At 36.4% G+C, this 18272-nt stretch overlaps 4 protein-coding genes across 12 annotated transcripts; 1 reads left to right on the forward strand and 3 right to left on the reverse strand.

Annotated features, from left to right (window-relative positions):
* The first annotated feature begins 426 nt into the window (after nt 1–426).
* Nucleotides 427–4689, forward strand: LOC122822695 (endonuclease domain-containing 1 protein-like). Of its 9 annotated transcripts, none has more exons than XM_044101515.1 (4): nt 428–683; nt 1544–1619; nt 1728–1882; nt 3319–4689. In XM_044101515.1, exons 2-4 carry the CDS (start codon nt 1607–1609, stop codon nt 3925–3927), a joined length of 777 nt encoding a protein of 258 aa, XP_043957450.1. In that variant the 5' UTR covers nt 428–683; nt 1544–1606; the 3' UTR covers nt 3928–4689. The 9 variants fall into 9 exon arrangements, with proteins under 9 accessions (XP_043957446.1, XP_043957450.1, XP_043957453.1 ...); XM_044101516.1 differs by having other exon boundaries at nt 444–523; XM_044101511.1 differs by having other exon boundaries at nt 427–683; nt 1544–1882.
* Nucleotides 4690–5133: 444 nt separating this feature from the next.
* On the reverse strand, nt 5134–6149 carry LOC122822696 (DELTA-stichotoxin-Hcr4a-like). Its single transcript, XM_044101521.1, has 3 exons — nt 6000–6149; nt 5781–5906; nt 5134–5682 (listed from the first exon to the last, which is right to left on the reverse strand). The coding sequence occupies exons 2-3, from the start codon at nt 5882–5884 to the stop codon at nt 5232–5234; spliced, it is 555 nt and encodes a 184-aa protein (XP_043957456.1). The 5' UTR covers nt 5885–5906; nt 6000–6149; the 3' UTR covers nt 5134–5231.
* Nucleotides 6150–6500: 351 nt separating this feature from the next.
* Nucleotides 6501–8011, reverse strand: LOC122822697 (DELTA-stichotoxin-Hmg2b-like). Its single transcript, XM_044101522.1, has 3 exons — nt 7897–8011; nt 7586–7697; nt 6501–7054 (listed from the first exon to the last, which is right to left on the reverse strand). Exons 2-3 carry the CDS (start codon nt 7687–7689, stop codon nt 6625–6627), a joined length of 534 nt encoding a protein of 177 aa, XP_043957457.1. The 5' UTR covers nt 7690–7697; nt 7897–8011; the 3' UTR covers nt 6501–6624.
* A 2951-nt stretch (nt 8012–10962) lies between these two features.
* plaub (plasminogen activator, urokinase b) lies at nt 10963–15857 on the reverse strand. The gene is made up of 11 exons (XM_044101959.1): nt 15729–15857; nt 15592–15652; nt 15416–15520; nt 15187–15346; nt 13624–13721; nt 13392–13433; nt 13094–13292; nt 12862–13013; nt 12588–12728; nt 11771–11919; nt 10963–11686 (listed from the first exon to the last, which is right to left on the reverse strand). Exons 1-11 carry the CDS (start codon nt 15834–15836, stop codon nt 11492–11494), a joined length of 1410 nt encoding a protein of 469 aa, XP_043957894.1. The 5' UTR covers nt 15837–15857; the 3' UTR covers nt 10963–11491.
* Between the last annotated feature and the right edge of the window lie 2415 nt (nt 15858–18272).

Genomic DNA, 18272 nt, shown 5'->3' on the forward strand with positions numbered 1-18272 from the left:
ATGGTTTTCCTTATTGAAAAATTCCCTTTTTCAAAAAAGGAAATTATTCTTCAGTTGGTAACAAAATGTTCCCAGAATATTTCTGAAAGTTGCTAACGTTATGGAACTTTAATTATTAACAGATGCTAGCATAGTTCCATACCGTATGAGAAAGAAATGTCCTTCTTTTTTTTCCTTTTTTTTTAGTAAACTACTATTTATTTAGAAAATACAGAAAATAATAGCCACCACATTGATTTTGTCACAGTAAAACCAATAATTCTACATTTTATCCAACTGATTACAGGATATTTTAAAACCTGAAATTATATGATACATCTTATCTTTTAATTCTAGGAAAGTTTGGGTGAATGTGGGGGAAAAAACAGTGTTAGGTTATTTTCAGGACACCAGAGGGCACTGTGAACCAATTAGGGATGAGTGTTTTCACCTGAATAGAAAATGGAAAATAGAAAATAGAAAATGCTTAGTGGTGTGTTAGATGAACAAATTTGACTCTTGGAGTTGCAAAGTAATTAGAATGGTGAGTAAAGGTAGAGAACTCCCAACACTCAGTACCTGTACAGTATAACAGTCTTAAAGGAATAGATCGTCCAAGTCACAGACTGTCACTAGGTACACCAGGATAGCAAGAGTTAGAAAGGGGTGGATTTCCATTACGACAGGTGGTCATAGCATTCAAGGTATGTTTAAATCCACATCTCCCGAACAAATTACACCTACATCCAATCAGTCTGGGTGCCAAACTGTTTTAACAACATATTTGACTTGTCCGTGTACACTGTCAGGTGCTCACTATGTTCCTTTCACAAAGCATTTCAGTACAGGCACAAAGTGCTACTTTATAGCACAATTTCAGTACAGGCACAAAGTGCTACTTTATAGCACAATCAGCTAACTATGTATGGAGGACCAAAACTGAAATGCTATATATATTTGACTTTGTAATCCAATGTCTTAAAATTGGGCCTCTGTCTCTTTAAAAACTCCTGCTCCTCCTGAAACTCTGCCTTCAGGAAGTCATCATAACATTGCTCCTCTATTGATCTTTTAACAACGTTTTTACCAGCGTTGTGCTGAGAAGTAGCGCATATAATGAGATTAGCGGGTGTGTAGTTGCGTCAGGTACTCGCTAATTGCTGCTGACTAGAGTCTGAACGGGCTGTGTGGAGTCGCGAGGATGCATGCTCTGTGAGGCGGAAACTGCCGCTCAGAGGAGGAGCTGCACCTCAAAGCAGCCCAAGGTCCGAATTGAAAAATTTCTTAAGCATTGAAGGAAGAATCAAAGCAACATCACAGGTAGATTTTTGGTGAGAGAATAACATTATAACGTAATTTAAAGCTCAAAAAAAGTTGATTTTACAAAATACTACCCTTATAAGGCACCTTCTTGGAGTCTCCATATATATATTTTTTTAACGTCCTTACTAATAACATTTTATTATTGTGGAAAGTGACATTTGCACAAATAACTTTCACAACTGTTCAAATAAAAAGGCATTTGGAGAAAGTCATTTTGAAACTTGTTTCTGCTTTCATTCAGGGGTCATGTGTTTGTAAAACAGGAACATGCTCTTAGTTGATTCCTGACTCTGTGTGAAAGCACATGAAAATGACAGGTTTGTGCACATCTCTGCTTCTTCTGGCCTCCATCTCTGCCTCTGTAGCTGATGTTGGGGAATTCACACCCTGCTTGCAATTTTTCTACAAATCCTGGCCCCCCAAAGGCCTGGCTGGGACTCCGATCTGCCAACGTTACAACAACATGTACCAGTTTGCCACGTTATACAGTCGACCTCGCCGTTCAGCGTGGTTTTCAGCTTATTTGTACTCTGTCCCAACTGGGAAAAGGCCCAAAGCTTCCTGGAAATATGAACCACAGGTAAGTAAGTTCAAACTCACATTTTCAGTTCTCTGATTTTGATAGGATGAGAAGTTGTATACTGTACAAGAAGTGGTGTCCCTAAGTATCAAAGATTTTATTTACAGGAGAAACGGGTGCCTCCTGGTTTACTAGTTTAAAACTCGTATCTGAAAAGCCAAAAAAATTCTCTTTTTAGTTTCTAAAGGTCCAATTCTAGTACACTTAGCTAATAATTTTCAGTGTTTTTCAGAATCTAAAGAGATATAAGACATGCATCTGGAAAAGGAGAAGTGATAGCTGTGTTTTCACAGTCAGCAAGTTTATGCAAATAAGCCTGTACTATTTTTCTTTCTGTTAAACAGCTGTACTGAATGTTTAGTTCTTTTATCTACAATGGCCCTAAACTCTGTCATAGAATGCTACTAGTCTTTCCTTTAAAAATTCTAACTTTTTAATAAATTAAAGCTTTCTGCTTCAGTTTATTAGCTTCTTTTTAGATTTTTCTTAAAATTTCAACTATAACACTTTCATTTTGTGAAATGGCACATTATTTTGAGGTTTAGTAATCTCAGAAATTATTACCAAACATAAAAGTTATTTTTCCAAATAATAAAAATATTCTAAAACAGAAAACAGACAAGTGAGTTACTGAGATACTTTATACAAAAACCCTGATCAGCAAAAAACACTAGTGTGGTGCCATTTCCTTTTTTAACAAAATAAATACGATGCTGGAATCGATAAATCATTTGGATAATAAAATCAAATAACAAAAAGACAAATTCAAATAAGTACCTTTAGACAAAAAACCTGATTTTAAAAAGGGAAAGTGGACTTTTTGTTGGTCAGTGAATGGTAAAAAAAAAAAATAAACTTTTACTTTATTTTTATTTTTCTTGTTTTAAACTGTTGTTTTATATCAACCATTCTGAGAAGTTGAATCTAGACCATGGAATAAGTCAATCCAGACATTGTGAGCAATGCAAAAATGCAGATGTAATTGCAAAACTGAACATAAAAATTTTGAATTTTGTCTCACTTGGTGATTTGTGCTGATCAACTTGGTGTTTTCAACAATATTATGGTCACTTCTGAAAGGATCTGTGCATTTTTTGACTCACAATCAAAAAAATGGTCCTGACAAAGAATGAGAGGGTTGAAGTCAACCCATCAACATCCCACCAATGATCCATCTCTAGAGGTAGTAGCAAACATGTATCTACCCTTAACAGTAAGAGGTAATATGGAGCTGCAGAAAGTGTGACATTGTCATATGATACAAAGCAAAGACAGAAACAAGATGAGAAGCATCTCCAACAGTCCCTATTAATGGATCATCAGGGAGTAAAGCAGATAAAGAAAATTCAGCTTCACTTACATTTGAATTACACATTCAAATATGTCTTATTCATGTAATTTTTCTGAAACATTTTCCCCTTTTGGTTCATGAACAGTTAGCCTACCCTTCAGCAGATGGTAACATGGTCCCCTTCTTGCCTGGACCAGTTGACATGAACATCGTGGAGAGCCAAGCAGTGGACCTGGACTACATTAACTCCAGCTTCTCTCGTGGCCACCTAAACCCTAGTCTTCATCACCAGACCTACCAGTGCCGGTCTGCCACATTCACCCTCACCAATGTGGTTCCTCAGAAGAAATGGTCTAATGATGGACCCTGGGAAGTTCTAGAACTTACTGTCAACAAGACCTTGGCAACCTACTGCCTTGGAGAAGCCTACATAGTGACAGGCATCATGCCCTATCAGAAAGAAGAGCACTGGATGAAGAATCGAGTGGCAGTGCCAGAATACCTCTGGTCTGCATACTGCTGCCCAAATTACAACCAGAGTATTCCTGACACACTGAAAGATGTCTTTCCGACCTTCGCTGCTATTGGACGCAATGACCCCAACAGCACAGAGGAGATTGTTCCAATAGACGAGACGGTTAAGAAAGAGTACAGGGGATATGATGTGAAACAGATGTCTCTAAACTCACTTGAGATGTACCTGAAGGACAGATTCAATACAGTCATCAGTGTTTTTAATGAACAATGTGGTTAATCAGATTACATGCTAGTAAAAATTATTGTTCTGATCTGAATTTTATTTAACTGAAGACCTCAAACTGATATGCCTCATATTAGCTCATGTTAATATGACATTTTTTGATTCTGTCTTGTAACTTAAACTCACTGTTAACTGAGTGTCAGGAACTCCATCAACTGCCTGTGACACTGTGGCTCCACCTGTAATGATGCCACAAAGTCCTTCAGACAAGGAGCTGGGATGTCCCAACCATCCAAGCTCCTTGTCAGATGTTTAATTTGCTGCAGTTTGTTTTCTTACGGAAAATTGCTGCCTTATAAACGACTTCTGCAAACTTACCACTAGATGGAGTCTCGGAGCTGTATGTGTGACAGCATTCTCACTCAGATTTGTTTTTTTATATAATTCTGTAGTTTACTATACCTTACCTATAAAATGAATAGTTGAATGAATAAACTTTCTGTTTAAAAAAAAAAAGTCCACTTCATTATCTGTGAGCCTTTTTTCTACATTATGAGTTTTGTGTTTTTCTTTTTCTTTATTGGAAGAGAGGCACATATGAGTGCATTCAAAATAAAACATGCACCATTCAAAGTTCAGTATGGTAGCACTGAGGTGTTACTTAAAGGAAATTATAAAGCAGGAGTATCCTGACATTTTTATTGTTCTTGAAATACAAAGGGGTAATTTAGTCACAGACAGGCAGCAAATATTTGAAGAGGTAATGGATGATAGTTTTTTGTTTGTTTGTTTTTAAGCATTTGGCGTTAAAATGATAAATTCTGACCTTGAACAGTCATCCATGTTTTAAACTGCATACTCCAAACCAAAACTAAAGTTTTTTTGTTTTTGCTTGTTTTAGCCCCAAAATTTGCACGTTTATTAAAATTATGATCATGCAACCATTTCTTGGCATGTCTGGATGCAGCTACAACATCGTAACATTCAAATTGATGGCACCTTATTATTTACCTTCAATTGACTCTTCTGACTGTCTTATTAAAAGGGCTTTATTTTATTTTATTTTAGTTTATTTTTTTAAAAAAGAACACAACTGGAGGAAATGTACTTTCACACTGAAAGTATTTGTTTATTTGATTGTTTATATATTTTTAAATATACTGGAGAGAACTATGTTGACAGAAACAAACCTGTTAAACTTGATTTTTTGTTTATTTGTTTGTTTCTTTCTCCTGTTGACAGCAATAAATACAACTGATGCTTTGAGTAATTATTCTTTTATTGCAATGAACAGGTATAATATTAGCACAGGTTTACACAGAGCTGACCACGTCTAACATTAACTATTTTTAATACAATCAGTAAGGACACTGTGCCATTTGATTGAAAAGCTTGTCCCAGATCTCCAACTTCATTATGGCCCTGCCCATGGGGGACATGGTGGCCTTGATGTCCACGTTGCTGCCCTCAAAGGTGATCCCACTGCCATTGGACTCCTGCCGGACAAAGCCTTTCTGCTCCTTGTTGTAGTACATCTCTTTGAAGAGGCTCTCATTGCATTCTTTACCCACATTGTAAATTCCCACAGCCACCCAGTTTTTGTAGATGTTGTAGTCGTATGGCACAGAGAACATTATTGCTATAACCTCTTTGGCACTGTTGACTGATCGGCTAAACAGCTCATAGGTCAGCACGCCTACAGCACCTGTTGCTTTTCCACTGTCTTTGGAGAAGTTGCAGACTTCTGTCTTCTGTGGGCGAACAGTGGGCTGGGGAGGGCTGTGGACGCTGCCATTGTCTAAGAAAACCCTTTGCAGAAACAAAAGTCATAAAAAAATCTGTTTTTAAAAAAAAACATTATTATTATTTTAGGGGTAGGAAGCTAAATGTACCTACTATGCACTTACTTGGGGTTAACAAGGCAGTAATTGTTGCTAAGGTTGGTGATCTCTATGGTGACATTTCTTCTGCTTTTGAGGTTGGCAGCCAAAGCCTCTGCTGATTCACTCATTGTTTTGTTTTCAAGTGTTTAACTACAGATTAAACAGACATGCAGCTACTAATAATCAATGCACTGACCAGAAAAAACAACTTCTCAGTAAGTTCAAGAAACAAAAAGGGCTTACCTGTCTGTGCCACTGGTGTGTTGTTCGCTTGTGCGATGCCGTATTTGAATCCCAGACTCCAGTGTTCAGGTAAATCTTACAGGGGAATGTGAGACAACCCACAGTGTCTCCACCCACAGCAGATTCCCAACTGTGTTCCACCCTATCTTCAGATTTCATCAATCAAGTATTTCTAACGATGCACACAGAAAATTGGTGCAGCTGAATGTAGTCTTTCTTGTTTTAACTGTATTTCTTGGCAAGGTACTAGACTGTTGATTTTGCCTCACAGTGACTCCCTCTCAGACTAGAAAACCACACCCTTTTCTTTTGTGTCTTACTTTGTTTTTCTTTGCTTTGTTTTGTTTTCATGGTGATCACCTTATAATACATTGCAGTCATCCTGTCAAACAACTGTGTTGCACACTGCTTCTGATTTTAACGTACTACCTTGCATTTGTTTAGCAATTTTTTGTCAAAGAAGAAAGGACTGTCGACAAAGCAAAGTAGACAAGAAGTAGATAAGGTTATGTTTTACTTTTATTTTTATAAAGCACTCATAATGACAGGAATAAACAATCAGGAATGTCAACTATAATGCTTTCAAATGATGTGAGCTGTTCATTTTGACAGCATTGCAAACAGTTCATCTGCCCATTTTGTCATACAGCTCTAGTTTGACGATCGCCTTTCCAATATCAGACATGCAGGCCCTCACATCCAGATCCTTGCCCTGGAAGGCAATTCCGGAGCCATTGGCTTCTTGACGCAAAAAGTTGGTGAAATCCTTTCCATTGTACATCGTATCAAACAGCTTCTTATCGCAGGTGCGCGTGTGCTCGAAGATGCCCACGCTCAGCCAGTTCTTGTAGAAGTTGTAGTCGAATGGCACAGAGAACATGATGGCCATCAGCTCGCTGCAGCGGTGGTCACGCATGTTAAACAGCTCGTAGGTCAGGACGCCCGCGGCTCCGGTCGCTGTGTTGTCGTCCTTGATGAAGGAGCACACCTCGGTCTTGGTGGTGCGCACAGTGGGCTGCGGGGGGTTGAATGGGAAGCCACTTTCCATGTGAACCCTAAAAGGGATAGAAAAGAAGTCATGAGCCATTTCATCAAGAGTAATAGGAAAACTATTCTAGCTCTTTAAGTTGGAAACGTGACCACTCACACCTCAAAGAGAAATTGGAGTTAAACTCGGTGAGATTATAACATTGAAGGCAAAAACTGGAAATGAAATCCAGCAAAGAATGTAACTGAAAAATGAAAGGTAAATCCTAAATTCTCATTATATATATATATATATATATATATATATATATATATATATATATATATATAAAACAAGACAATCACAAATTCACTTACTAATCAAAAATAGATACAAAAAATAAACATGCACAAATATATGAAAAACTGAGAAAACACCCCAGATTTGTAAATCAACAGACAGTTGAAACAAAGAAGGAATGCAAAATAAATTGCAAAAAGAAAAAAAAAGCGGAAAAACCCAAGAAATGAGACATCCAATGAGCCATGAACAAATGTTTGGTTGTATTTAAGATGCAGATCATGAAGGAAACTACTGGCTGTCTTTAAGAGGTTCTTACTTTGGATTGACGAGACAGTAAATAGCACTGATGTTGGTGATCTCGATGGTGCAGTTACGGTTAGTGGTGAGGGTCACGGAGTGGGACTCTGCAGTCTCAGGCATGGTGGTGGCTGCCAAGGAATGACAAGGAAACAATTCAGATGAGAAGCTGAAGCAGAGAGCAGCCAGGACACCATACATTACAGAAAGCTATTCACAAAGAGCCACAAAAAACTCCACCAGGTATTACCACTAGAGCATATTTAGTGTTTGATAAACATGATACATAAAAAAAAGATGGAAGAAATGTTTTAAAATAAAAGCACTTACTTCAGGTAATATGGCAATCGTGTGATGGCAGAGAGTCCTCTGAAAAGAGATTCAAGCTTGGTTTAGAAACGAGTTTGAAGTCACACCCACTTAGACACACCTCATCTGCAGCAAGGTGTATTTCTGTTGTCCTGCACTGCAACACCAGGAATGTCACTCCCAGTCTTACTTCTGGGGAGTCTTGAAAATAACAAGTACATCCAAAATAACTAGAAAACCAAAATCAAGTTAAGGACAAGAATGCATTTTAATTATTGGGACCTTGCAGGATATCTTTTTATGTTGAATGCAGATGGAGCAAAATTTTAAAAGAGGGGAGAGTATTTGTCATAAAAAATATATATATGTGAAAGGAAAACATTATTAAAAACAACAATTCTACCATTTTAAGGAAATAAAGGTAAAAATGTTTGTCCCAATGGATGGGAGCAACTGAACAAAACAGTCTGAGCCCCACCCAAAGTATTCAGTGACAAAGTTAGACTGTAGTCACTCAGACAAGTTTGTCTGGATAACAATCAAACAACCGGTGATGAATATTAGTTTTCAGTGTGTTCTTTCCCCCTTGGATTAACTTTGTTTAACCAAAAATGAATCATAATGCATACACAAACTATGAATCATGAAAACAACAACAGTTTTTTAAAACATCGAATGTATGAACTGATTATGTTGGGTGGGCGCAGCAGCCTGTCCCTGCTTGCAAAATCTAGAAATCAGCTAGGAGTCATGAGTTCATCTGTCCAGCAAACTTGTTCTGAAACTTTTTCTGAGCTCATGGAAACTTTTAGACTCCTCTGCAAGCACCACAACTATAGAGTCTTGAAAATGTCAGGTATATTCAAAATAACTAGAAAAGCAAAACAGCGGAAGAAACAAGTATTACAACTGATGCAAAAATAAACATGGAAAAATACAAAACCTGACAAACTATAAATCTCCATAAAAATATTCAAAAATACACAAACAGGAATAACGCATGCACAAAGAGACAAAAATATGAGATACTTTTAAAAGGGAAAAGACACAGAGGGATGCAAAAAAGCTAGCAGAAAACACGTAGAGAAAAGCAATATAAAAAGAAGCAAAATTTGTAAATGTCACAGTATGTAGTAAAGCCATGACATAAAACAAACCTTTAAGAGAAGAAATGTATCAGGTAAAATATTTGATTTTGGCAGAAATGATGACAGGAGATTTAAAATGGTCAGAAAGACAAAACAAAAAAACAACAACAAAAAATACATAGGGTCAAATAAACTACAAGCAGGAATTCACAGCTACAGACACACAGTAGAACTGTAAAAAACAAACGATAAAACCTCAATGTGATGGAAATAAAACTAAAATTATATGGCAATGTGTGAATACATTAAATATCTTGGTGTGAAATGTATCCACCTATTCTGCACACATAGGTGACAACAGCTAAACCTGGTGACAGACATAAAGTGTAGCAACCAAATCTGTGGATAATTTGGATATAATAAACATAAAATACAATTCCGAGAAAATAATACTTCTGATGTAGCTTAAATATTTGCCATGAAATTGTTAATTTGACACAAAACTACTGCAATATTTGTAATTTTTATTTTTTTTTTTCAACAACTGGATTAAAGTTGTTTCTTATTGTGGGCTTCTGCTCAAACTGTATTACATCCTGGCATTTTGTGTGTATTTTGTTACAACTTTAGCACCATCTTGTGGCGCTATTTTTCTTCTTGTCAATTCAAAAAAGGTAAAACGTTATATCCTGGTTGTGGTTCTGTTCAAAGGGAGTCGTGACCCTTGACTGTTAACATCCTCTTGCACTAGAGTGCATAAAGCTGAAGAATCACACAACACGGTTTACCCCGGATAACTTGCTGTGTCCGGTGGTAGCAGCCTACTGTGCTTTTGAGTTATAGATTTTAAAAGATGACAGAAAATTTGAGAATATGCTATTGGAAGAAATTGTTAACACTACCTAAAAATCAACTTTAAAGTCTTTAAAAAAGGAAAAATAAATAAATACACATTTTTTTGTACTTCAGTTGTTTCATCCTTATTTAAGTGTCACTTAATTTACTGGAGTTGTTGGTGTGTAAACTGGTAAAGATGGCCAATAAAAAAAATACACCTCCCTATGTAATTATAAACTAACCATTCTATTTTGCTATTGTGCTTCCAACCAGGAGACTCTTTAATACTGTTACCGGTGTAGATAAAATTATTTCATAAATAAACAAATTATGCTCAGCTTGATGAGGAGTGGGGGGCAAGTAAAGCCTGGTGGCCCACCAGGCTAATGACACTCTGAGGGAAACCCTGCACAATGTGCTGGCCTTCCAAGACAGAAAACTTTCTATCAGTCTATTTAATTTAATTCCTTGAACTGTCTGCAGGAGATGTCCTTGAAAAATCTCTGTGTATTTAACTGCTGTCAGCTCTATGTAAACCAGTTGCCCAGAGAACTGGACTTTATCGCACAGAAGGAGCAGTTCTTTGTGAGTGAGGAAGAGAACCAGAGAAGTTTATTTAGGTTTGAGATGGCCAAGGTGATAAATTTATCGCAGATGGATTCCATCCCGTTGCAGAAAACTCTGAAGGATGATTTGATGTATCTTTCTTATTTTCTCATATTTTATTGAATAAATAATTTACCCCTTTATTAGTAGATATTTTTTCTTTATATATATATTAGTGTTTTGAACCAAGCATTGTACATATTGGAAGTACATTAATAAAAGGCTCGGGCAAAATGAATCATTAATTAAAAGGGTTCTTCTTGTCAAAATATGAACATTTCATTTAAAAATGCTTGTTGCTTCAGGTTCAGTTTTAAAGTTTAAAATCCCCTCTCTTACCTCTGACCTTTCAGCTGTCCCTCTGTCCTGACGACTGTTTTAATATGAAGCCACTTTCATTCTGTTTTTGATGACCTGCTATGCTTCATTTTGACCACCGGGTGGCAAAGTTGTGTAACGAATCATTACAATAACAAACACTGATTCCTTGATGAAGACACTAAAGAAGATGTTTTGCTTTCATTGTGTTTTTAAGAAGACAGAAACAGTAACTCAATTTATTTCAATTCAACTTTATTAAAGCTACAGTACCCTGATTCATTTACAGACATAGACAACAGCAAATTATAAGTGAAAAAACTGCATTTGCTTAAAAAATGATCATACCATAAAGTAAAATTACAGGCACAATTAAGAAAAATTTAATGCACAACTTTTATTCCTCAGCAGAGGTTTAGAAGTTAACACCAACACGTTTTTTCACAGGTTTGTTTGTAGCTTTTCATGTATCGGGAGAGAATTTCCTCTCGCTTTGTTTCTATTTTACCTGAACTATATAAAAGACAGAGAAAAGCAATACACAACACTCGGTGAACTGAGTCATACAAGTGATGATTAGATGGAATAATAAAAACTGATTAATATAAACAGAAGTGTAAAAGTATTTGCTATTTCTTTCAGTCAAGCTTATAAAGTAGTTCAGCTTAAGTTGTTTTACAGCTCAGAAATCCCTAACAGTTGTCATTATGCCTTATCAATAACAACTTCTTAGTTTTCTCCAAACAACTTGTGGCCTGAGCTTTAAATCATTTCTGAGGGAACAAGGTTCCAGTAGTGATGGTAGACAGATTTGTCTTTTCTTCTATCCATTTGTTATAATTGGTAACTCTGGTGTAAACACCAGGTTTATTTTCCTTTGCACATCCGTCTCCCCAGCTAATAATTCCAAAGAGGAAGAGCGTGTTGTTGACTTCGCAGACCAGTGGTCCTCCTGAGTCACCCTGTCAGACAGAGGCAGACAGCTTTAATGGGAACAAATATGTGTGGGTGAAATTCTCAAGTCATCCATGGACACGTTCAAATACCTGACAGGCATCCTGGCTCCAGTCGGGACGTGCAGCACAAAACATGTTGTTGTTGATCATATTTCCATAATAATGCTTCTGTCGACACACATCATCAGCGAGGAGGTTCACCTGAGCCTCCCTGAGGTATTGAGAATTATACCATAACCCTGCAAAGAAAAGGAACAGATAAGACATTGCACAATAAAAACGGTATATTTTTACAACAGTACATCAATCTTGTATCTTTGTTTTAACATGCAGCCATCCAAAAAATAGCATTTCCATGACTATCAACATAATCTGAAGAAATATTAAGTTCATTCAAGGATGCAATTGCTTTAAAAAAAAAAACCCCTAAAGAACAATACTACTGATGTATTTTTCAAATAACAACTTTATACTTGGACAAAATTACAATTGATCACTTAAAAAAATAGTAATAATAATAATAATAAAAAAAGTTTTCATAAAAAAGAAATTCTACCTTTTTTATGCCCTAAGAAAATAAAAATAAAATTTTTGAAAAAATCCTGACAAAAAGGATCATAATCATGCACGAAAGGGTTAAAATCCTTTCCCAAATTGATGAACAACAAAAATGTCTTGTTCAGACGGTTTCTGATCTTGGCATGATGCACCAAATAAGTAAAACTGATGAGAATGACAAAATGCCTGTTGTTATAGAGGTGATTGGACTCAAGATGACCAACCAATTAAGTGCTGATTGACTTTTCAAGAAGAAAAAGCAAAGATTGTTTTTCCATGGCTGTTCTCACAGCCTTGCAATAGTTAGTCTTTACACATAAAAGAACAAGGTATATCAAACTCTCTTCACCAGAATTCTCCTTCCCATATCCAGCAATCTCGCAAGTGATCCCTGGTGGGAGGCTTTGCAGAGGCGGTGGGAGGCAGACAGTCTTTACCGAGTTAGTCTCTTCAGCACACTTTCCATGTATGGCCACCAACTTCAGTAAAGCTGAGAGAAATCAGCACCAAAAAGACACAGTTTGTTTTATTTAAGATGGCAAGCTTTCTTTAGTTAAGTCAGAACTTATGTTATTGGCTGTTTTTCTTTAGGAGGTTTTTGTAGCAAATAGATCCGTTCATACCAATGTCATTGTTATAGTTTTGATCAGTGTGGTTGAATAGTTCATGGATGAAGATTTGTTCCACTCTGAAGGTTTGCTCCACTGTTGAGTCACTCTCGTTGATTGCATTTTTTCCCAGCGTGACAGAGAAGTCTCGATGCCTCATCTGAGAGCTAAAACACGAACATACAACAGAAAAATCTGTCATTTCTTGGCACCGGCTCTGTTTATAGTAACTGACACAATTTCCTACCCTTCAGGGAAGCAGTGGGCAGCTGTGATGACCCAGCAGGCAGATATCAGACTCCCCCCACAGCGGAAAACTTTCTGATTCGATTTGCTACGCCAGAATATAGCAGCGATCCAGGGGTGAGATTCCACAGTAGAAACTGTTCCACCCACAATCTTTGTCTGTTTTTGTATAGTCCGCTGGCCACATGTCAGCTCTGCAGCTGGAAAGGAAGCCAAATTCAAAACTGTTGTTGGAAAACACATACATGACCAGAAAAAAAAAACAAAAACAAAAAAAAACATTTGTATTAGGAGCTTACATGCTTGTGGCATGGTGGGTGAAGTTGAAGGTGCAGGTGTGACTGTAAGATTGAAAAGATTTTTTTTATGCACCTTATATACCTGAAACATCCCTAATTTAATAAGGTATTTTCCAAATCTTTCTTAGAAAAAAAAAAGATCTGAACTTGTCTAAGAGACTCAAGACCTACATGAAATCTGATGCATGTGAATAGAAAAAAATTATCATTCTCCCAGGAAGAACATACTTACAGGATTCAACGTTACAACGTGGGATATCACAATATTCCTGGACCACCTGGTGGTTTATTTGAACGTTACACCATGGGCGTAGTCTGTACTGTATATTTCTGAAAGAAAAACACTGTCAAGAACCAACAAACAATAAGTATCTTTGGCTTAAAATGTACAATTTGACTGAAAAGGCCATGTGAACATTTGAAAAAGTATGCATCATCAGTAAGTGTTTGGATGCTAAGATCTTCTTATGAAGTTTCTAAGTTCTTATTGAATATGTCAAGTAATGTGGAGTTTGGCCTCCCTCCCATGGAAGTTCAGAAAGTAATTAGCACTACAATATAATCACAGTAATATGCAACAGATTTGTCAGCCTAAAGCAGGTAGGCAAACACAAAGCAGTTATTAGATGAGTAAACTATTTCATAAAATAAACCAGTAATTGCCATAAAATTGGCAATAGATTGAAAATTTGTCTTTCGAAAGACTCATGAGTTGATAGTTAATCATTTGAGTTACTAAAGTAATGACAATAACATATTTACAAAATAAAATTAAACCAGGCTGAAACTGAGTCATAAATACCACTACTCGTTGATTAAAAAAATTGTTAAAGACCAATATGCAACTTAGTTGACACGAATGCAAAAGCTGGAACTTGCATACAAAAGTGTGTTGTTATTCTGATGTAAAATCTACAAAACATCTATGGGAAATAGATTTAAAATTATTAAAAGTAACTAAAAGCAGGTATTGGTTTACAACCATTCTGATTTTGACCTACTCTACATTCACAAACATTGTTCTTAGGGATCCTAGATTAAGGTATTTGGATGGTTTAGATCATTTTTGTCTGACAAATTCCAGTTTATTCATGTTAACACTAATCCCAGTGAGGTATGTCGAGCACTGCAAATTCTCCAAACTATACATGCCTCTACTTGATAAAATTGTGTTCCATTATTTCTGTGATGGTACTCAGATGTATTAATCAGGTATATGGTGATATATACAAATATATTAATCCATAAAGCCTAATCCAAACATCCACTCTCACCTGATACTTGCTCTAGAGAAGGGATTGCTGCAAATTTATATTGTTTGACTGCAATTGACCTAACTTCCAAAGATAGATAACCTTTTTATCACCCGGCATTACAAACACAACTGATTTGCTTCGTATTATTATGTAGGACCGAACTGGAATGTCTAGAACTGAATTTAAATCTGTTTCATTGGATTGCATTAATTTTATGAAATTAAACAGCATATTTCTGGATATGACCTATCTGTGTGTTTTGTGAGGTGTCTTCTTGACATGACATTTATTATTAATTAATGCTAAATATGTGAACTGAACTAAAACATTAAATGTTTCAAGTAAAGCCAGCCTGCTGTGTTAGACCTGTATTTTACCAAAAGTGATTTAGTGAATCATGACAATCCTTCCTTTTTGTTAGATATATGACTAAATGCATTACAAAGACCTGTAGCACACAATTTTCTTGTAAGATATTAATTGTTTTGCTATTTGTATGAGAATAGAGACAGATATTTAACATTCAAGCCATAGACCACCTGCAGTAGTTGTGTCTTCCAGAGTGAAGGTCTGAGGACAGGTAATGCTTCCTGGTGTGTAAATCCCAGATCTTGCATGTTTTTCCACTGACTGATTTTGAAACAGTCCCTTTGTAGGTTACCCCGATCCCTTCATAGCAGCTGTCACCTTTCGCTATAACTACAGACACAAGTGATTAAAATGGGAACTGGCATCACTGAAGTTTAGCTTAAAAAATCAGCTTCTCACCTGTTTCACAGTGTCTCCCTGAAAAACCATAAGGGCACGTGCAAAACAAGTGTTCACCAGTGATCAATGAAGGGACAGACATCCCACCGTTGAGACAGATCCCATCTGCAAGATGAAATGACACACTTAATGCTCAGTAAGCAAAATCAGGAAATCTTAATAAAAGATCTATTTACTGGAACTGTCAGAGGAAGGCAGGAAAGCAGCAATGTTTCTTCTTCCATGCCTCAATTTGCCCTGAAAATATTTCCAATCAGTCAATGCAGAAAAAATAAGTAAAATTTGACTTCAGATAAGTTAAAAATGTCCTCACCTCTTTAGCTAAAGAAAGGGCTATCAGCAAGGTTAAGAAAACACCTGGGATCCTTGTGTTTATCATGGTTCTTGAGGGCAGTTGGTGAAATCCAAACAGACTCTGCATGTGTGTTCTTGCGGAAGGTTTTGTGTGAGGCTTTGGTATTCTCTATTTTATGCCTGAGAGAGACTGCACTCTGATTGGCTGACAGCTGTTAAACAGCTGGCTGGCCCACTACATTTTCTGGCGAAGAAATCACAGTTTAGTTTTGAATGAGTCACCAGAGTTCACCCACATAGTTTCTTCTCAAAATGGATGTTAATAACTATAATATGACCGAAACAATCCAGCACCTGGATTGTTAAATGACTAATGAACAAATTGTGGGTGAAGATAGGTTGGTAATTAGAAAATCACAAAGTATGATTTTATTCATTAAGGTATGATTAGTCTACTGAATGTAGGTTTTTATGCAATGTACAAACAATATGTTAGGTAACTGTGACTACTCTGTACACTTCTAATGACTACATAAGAAATAAATAGTTTTGGTCTTCTGCAATGGGTGTGCACTATCCGTCCACTGACACAGATTACAATCAGAGAGGGATTGATAAAGATTTCTTATTAAACTAGTGCTGCTTCGTTAAGCAGTGTTAGTGTAGTTGACGTGAAAGAAGTGAATGTGTGAGGCCATTAAATATACATTTAATATCAGTCACACTCATAACCCAATATAGTTACAAAATATTGCATAATTATTCACTCCCTTTTCTCTTCCACATTTTGTCTGGTTACAACTTGCAATCACAAACCTTAATGCCACGCACTGACTGTCTGAGTTTTTAAAAAATAGAAGAACACATAATAAAATCTGACTGTGATTTGGGAGAAAAACCTGAGTTTTCAACATATTAAAAAAAATAATAAAACACTGAAAGGTGGGTCCAGCATTTATCTCAATTGTAACCACTGTACCTCCTTCAAAATCCAAACCTTATTTGAAGGCCTCAGAGGGGTTTTAGAAAACATTAGTGAACAAACAGCATCATGTAGACTAAAGAATGCAGCAGACAGATCATTGATGAAGTTATGGAGAAGTTTAAAACACAGCTGGGTAGTAAACCAACCCAAAAAGTACTGTTCAGTCTATCATCTGAAAATGTAATGAGTGGTACACAACTAGAAACCTACCAAGATATGGTAGGCCAGATAAAAACAGTACTTTAATCAGTGGTGGTTTCTGATATGGGTGACATTTTATGGGGGATGGCATGAGACACCCCTGTCCTCTTTGGTTCTCTAATCAACCACCTGCCATTCCCCCATCAACAAATTCTGCCTGGGAATGGATTGCGGGGTAGTGAGGAATGCAGCACTGCTTGGAATGTTTGCTCAGAGCACCAAGCGCCTCCTACTCTAATCATAAAAGGAGCAAGAAAGGATGTGGGGATGCTGGTGAAGATACATAGATCCACAGTTTAGCTGATTTAATCTAACAGTTTAACAGTCATGCACTAAGTCGCATCCATTTAGTCACATAAACTGATTGGACCGCATTCCTTAATTAATTGCTAAAACTCACCTTCTGCAGTAACAGTCATAGGAGGTCACATTGCTCTGTGATAGGCTGAGATTTAGCTGCATTGTGGTTCATGCTGATTCTTTCTTGTTCTTAATTACAGTGGTTAATCAGTTGAAGTTATGTTTAAGTATTCCATTTTACTTATCTTGTAAAACTTACTTATCCTTCATTAATTTGATTTCATCCTTTACTTATTCAAGTCTTTTCCTTTGTAGATTCTATGTAGGTAGCTTGATGCAGTCCACAGAAAGTCTAATTTGCAGCATCCTATAAGCCATACAGAGAGACACAGCCAACATGTGGAAGATCATCTGATAAGAAGTGACTAAAATTAAGCCTTTTGGTTGACAATAAAAACGCTATGTGTGGTGGATTACACAACAACAATCTCATGACAAAACATGGTAGTGGCAGCATCAAGCTGTGGCAAAACTTTTCTTCAGCAGGGAAGAAAATTTAATTTAAATTAAATTTAAATTTAACAACTTTAATTTTAATTGCAAATTGATTGGGAGTCTGGATCAATATCTTCAAGTGTTGTTTTAGAAAAGCATGGAAAATATTTACTTACTCACTTTCTATAGAATTTGTGATCGTATTAAACTTACAATAGTTACTTCAACACATAAAGTGTATTGGTAAACCACAGTGTATTGTTGTACTTATAGATCAAAAGTCAGAACTTGTAGGTTGTAATGTCATCCTATCAAGTTTATATGTATAGCAGATTTCAGCAGCAATGCAGTTCAAAGTGCTTTACGTCATAAAAACATAAAAAAGTCATAAATACATCAATTATATACGGGGGGCTGGACATCAGTGTTATTTATTTATTTATTTATTTATTTATTTATTTATTTATTTATTTATTTATTTATTTATTTATTTATTTATTTATTTTTTGGCTTGTTTCAGTGCTGATTCTTTCTACTAACTGTACTGCTTGGTGACCTTATGGTTCCATCTAGCGGCCACTT

Source organism: Gambusia affinis, linkage group LG20 (genome assembly GCF_019740435.1).
Source record: "Gambusia affinis linkage group LG20, SWU_Gaff_1.0, whole genome shotgun sequence".
In the NCBI taxonomy this organism is placed as follows: domain Eukaryota; kingdom Metazoa; phylum Chordata; class Actinopteri; order Cyprinodontiformes; family Poeciliidae; genus Gambusia; species Gambusia affinis.

Coding starts and splice junctions, on each gene's coding strand:
- LOC122822697 (XM_044101522.1), bottom strand. CDS start 7,689: ATGCCTGAGACTGCAGAGTCCCACTCCGTGACCCTCACCACTAACCGT. Junction 7,055..7,585: donor TACTGTCTCGTCAATCCAAA/GTAAGAACCTCT, acceptor TATCCCTTTTAG/GGTTCACATGGAAAGTGGCT.
- LOC122822695 (XM_044101511.1), top strand. CDS start 1,607: ATGAAAATGACAGGTTTGTGCACATCTCTGCTTCTTCTGGCCTCCATC. Junction 1,883..3,318: donor CCTGGAAATATGAACCACAG/GTAAGTAAGTTC, acceptor GTTCATGAACAG/TTAGCCTACCCTTCAGCAGA.
- LOC122822696 (XM_044101521.1), bottom strand. CDS start 5,884: ATGAGTGAATCAGCAGAGGCTTTGGCTGCCAACCTCAAAAGCAGAAGA. Junction 5,683..5,780: donor TACTGCCTTGTTAACCCCAA/GTAAGTGCATAG, acceptor GTTTCTGCAAAG/GGTTTTCTTAGACAATGGCA.
- plaub (XM_044101959.1), bottom strand. CDS start 15,836: ATGCAGAGTCTGTTTGGATTTCACCAACTGCCCTCAAGAACCATGATA. Junction 15,521..15,591: donor GCCTTCCTCTGACAGTTCCA/GTAAATAGATCT, acceptor TTCATCTTGCAG/ATGGGATCTGTCTCAACGGT. Junction 12,729..12,861: donor AAACTATAACAATGACATTG/GTATGAACGGAT, acceptor GATTTCTCTCAG/CTTTACTGAAGTTGGTGGCC.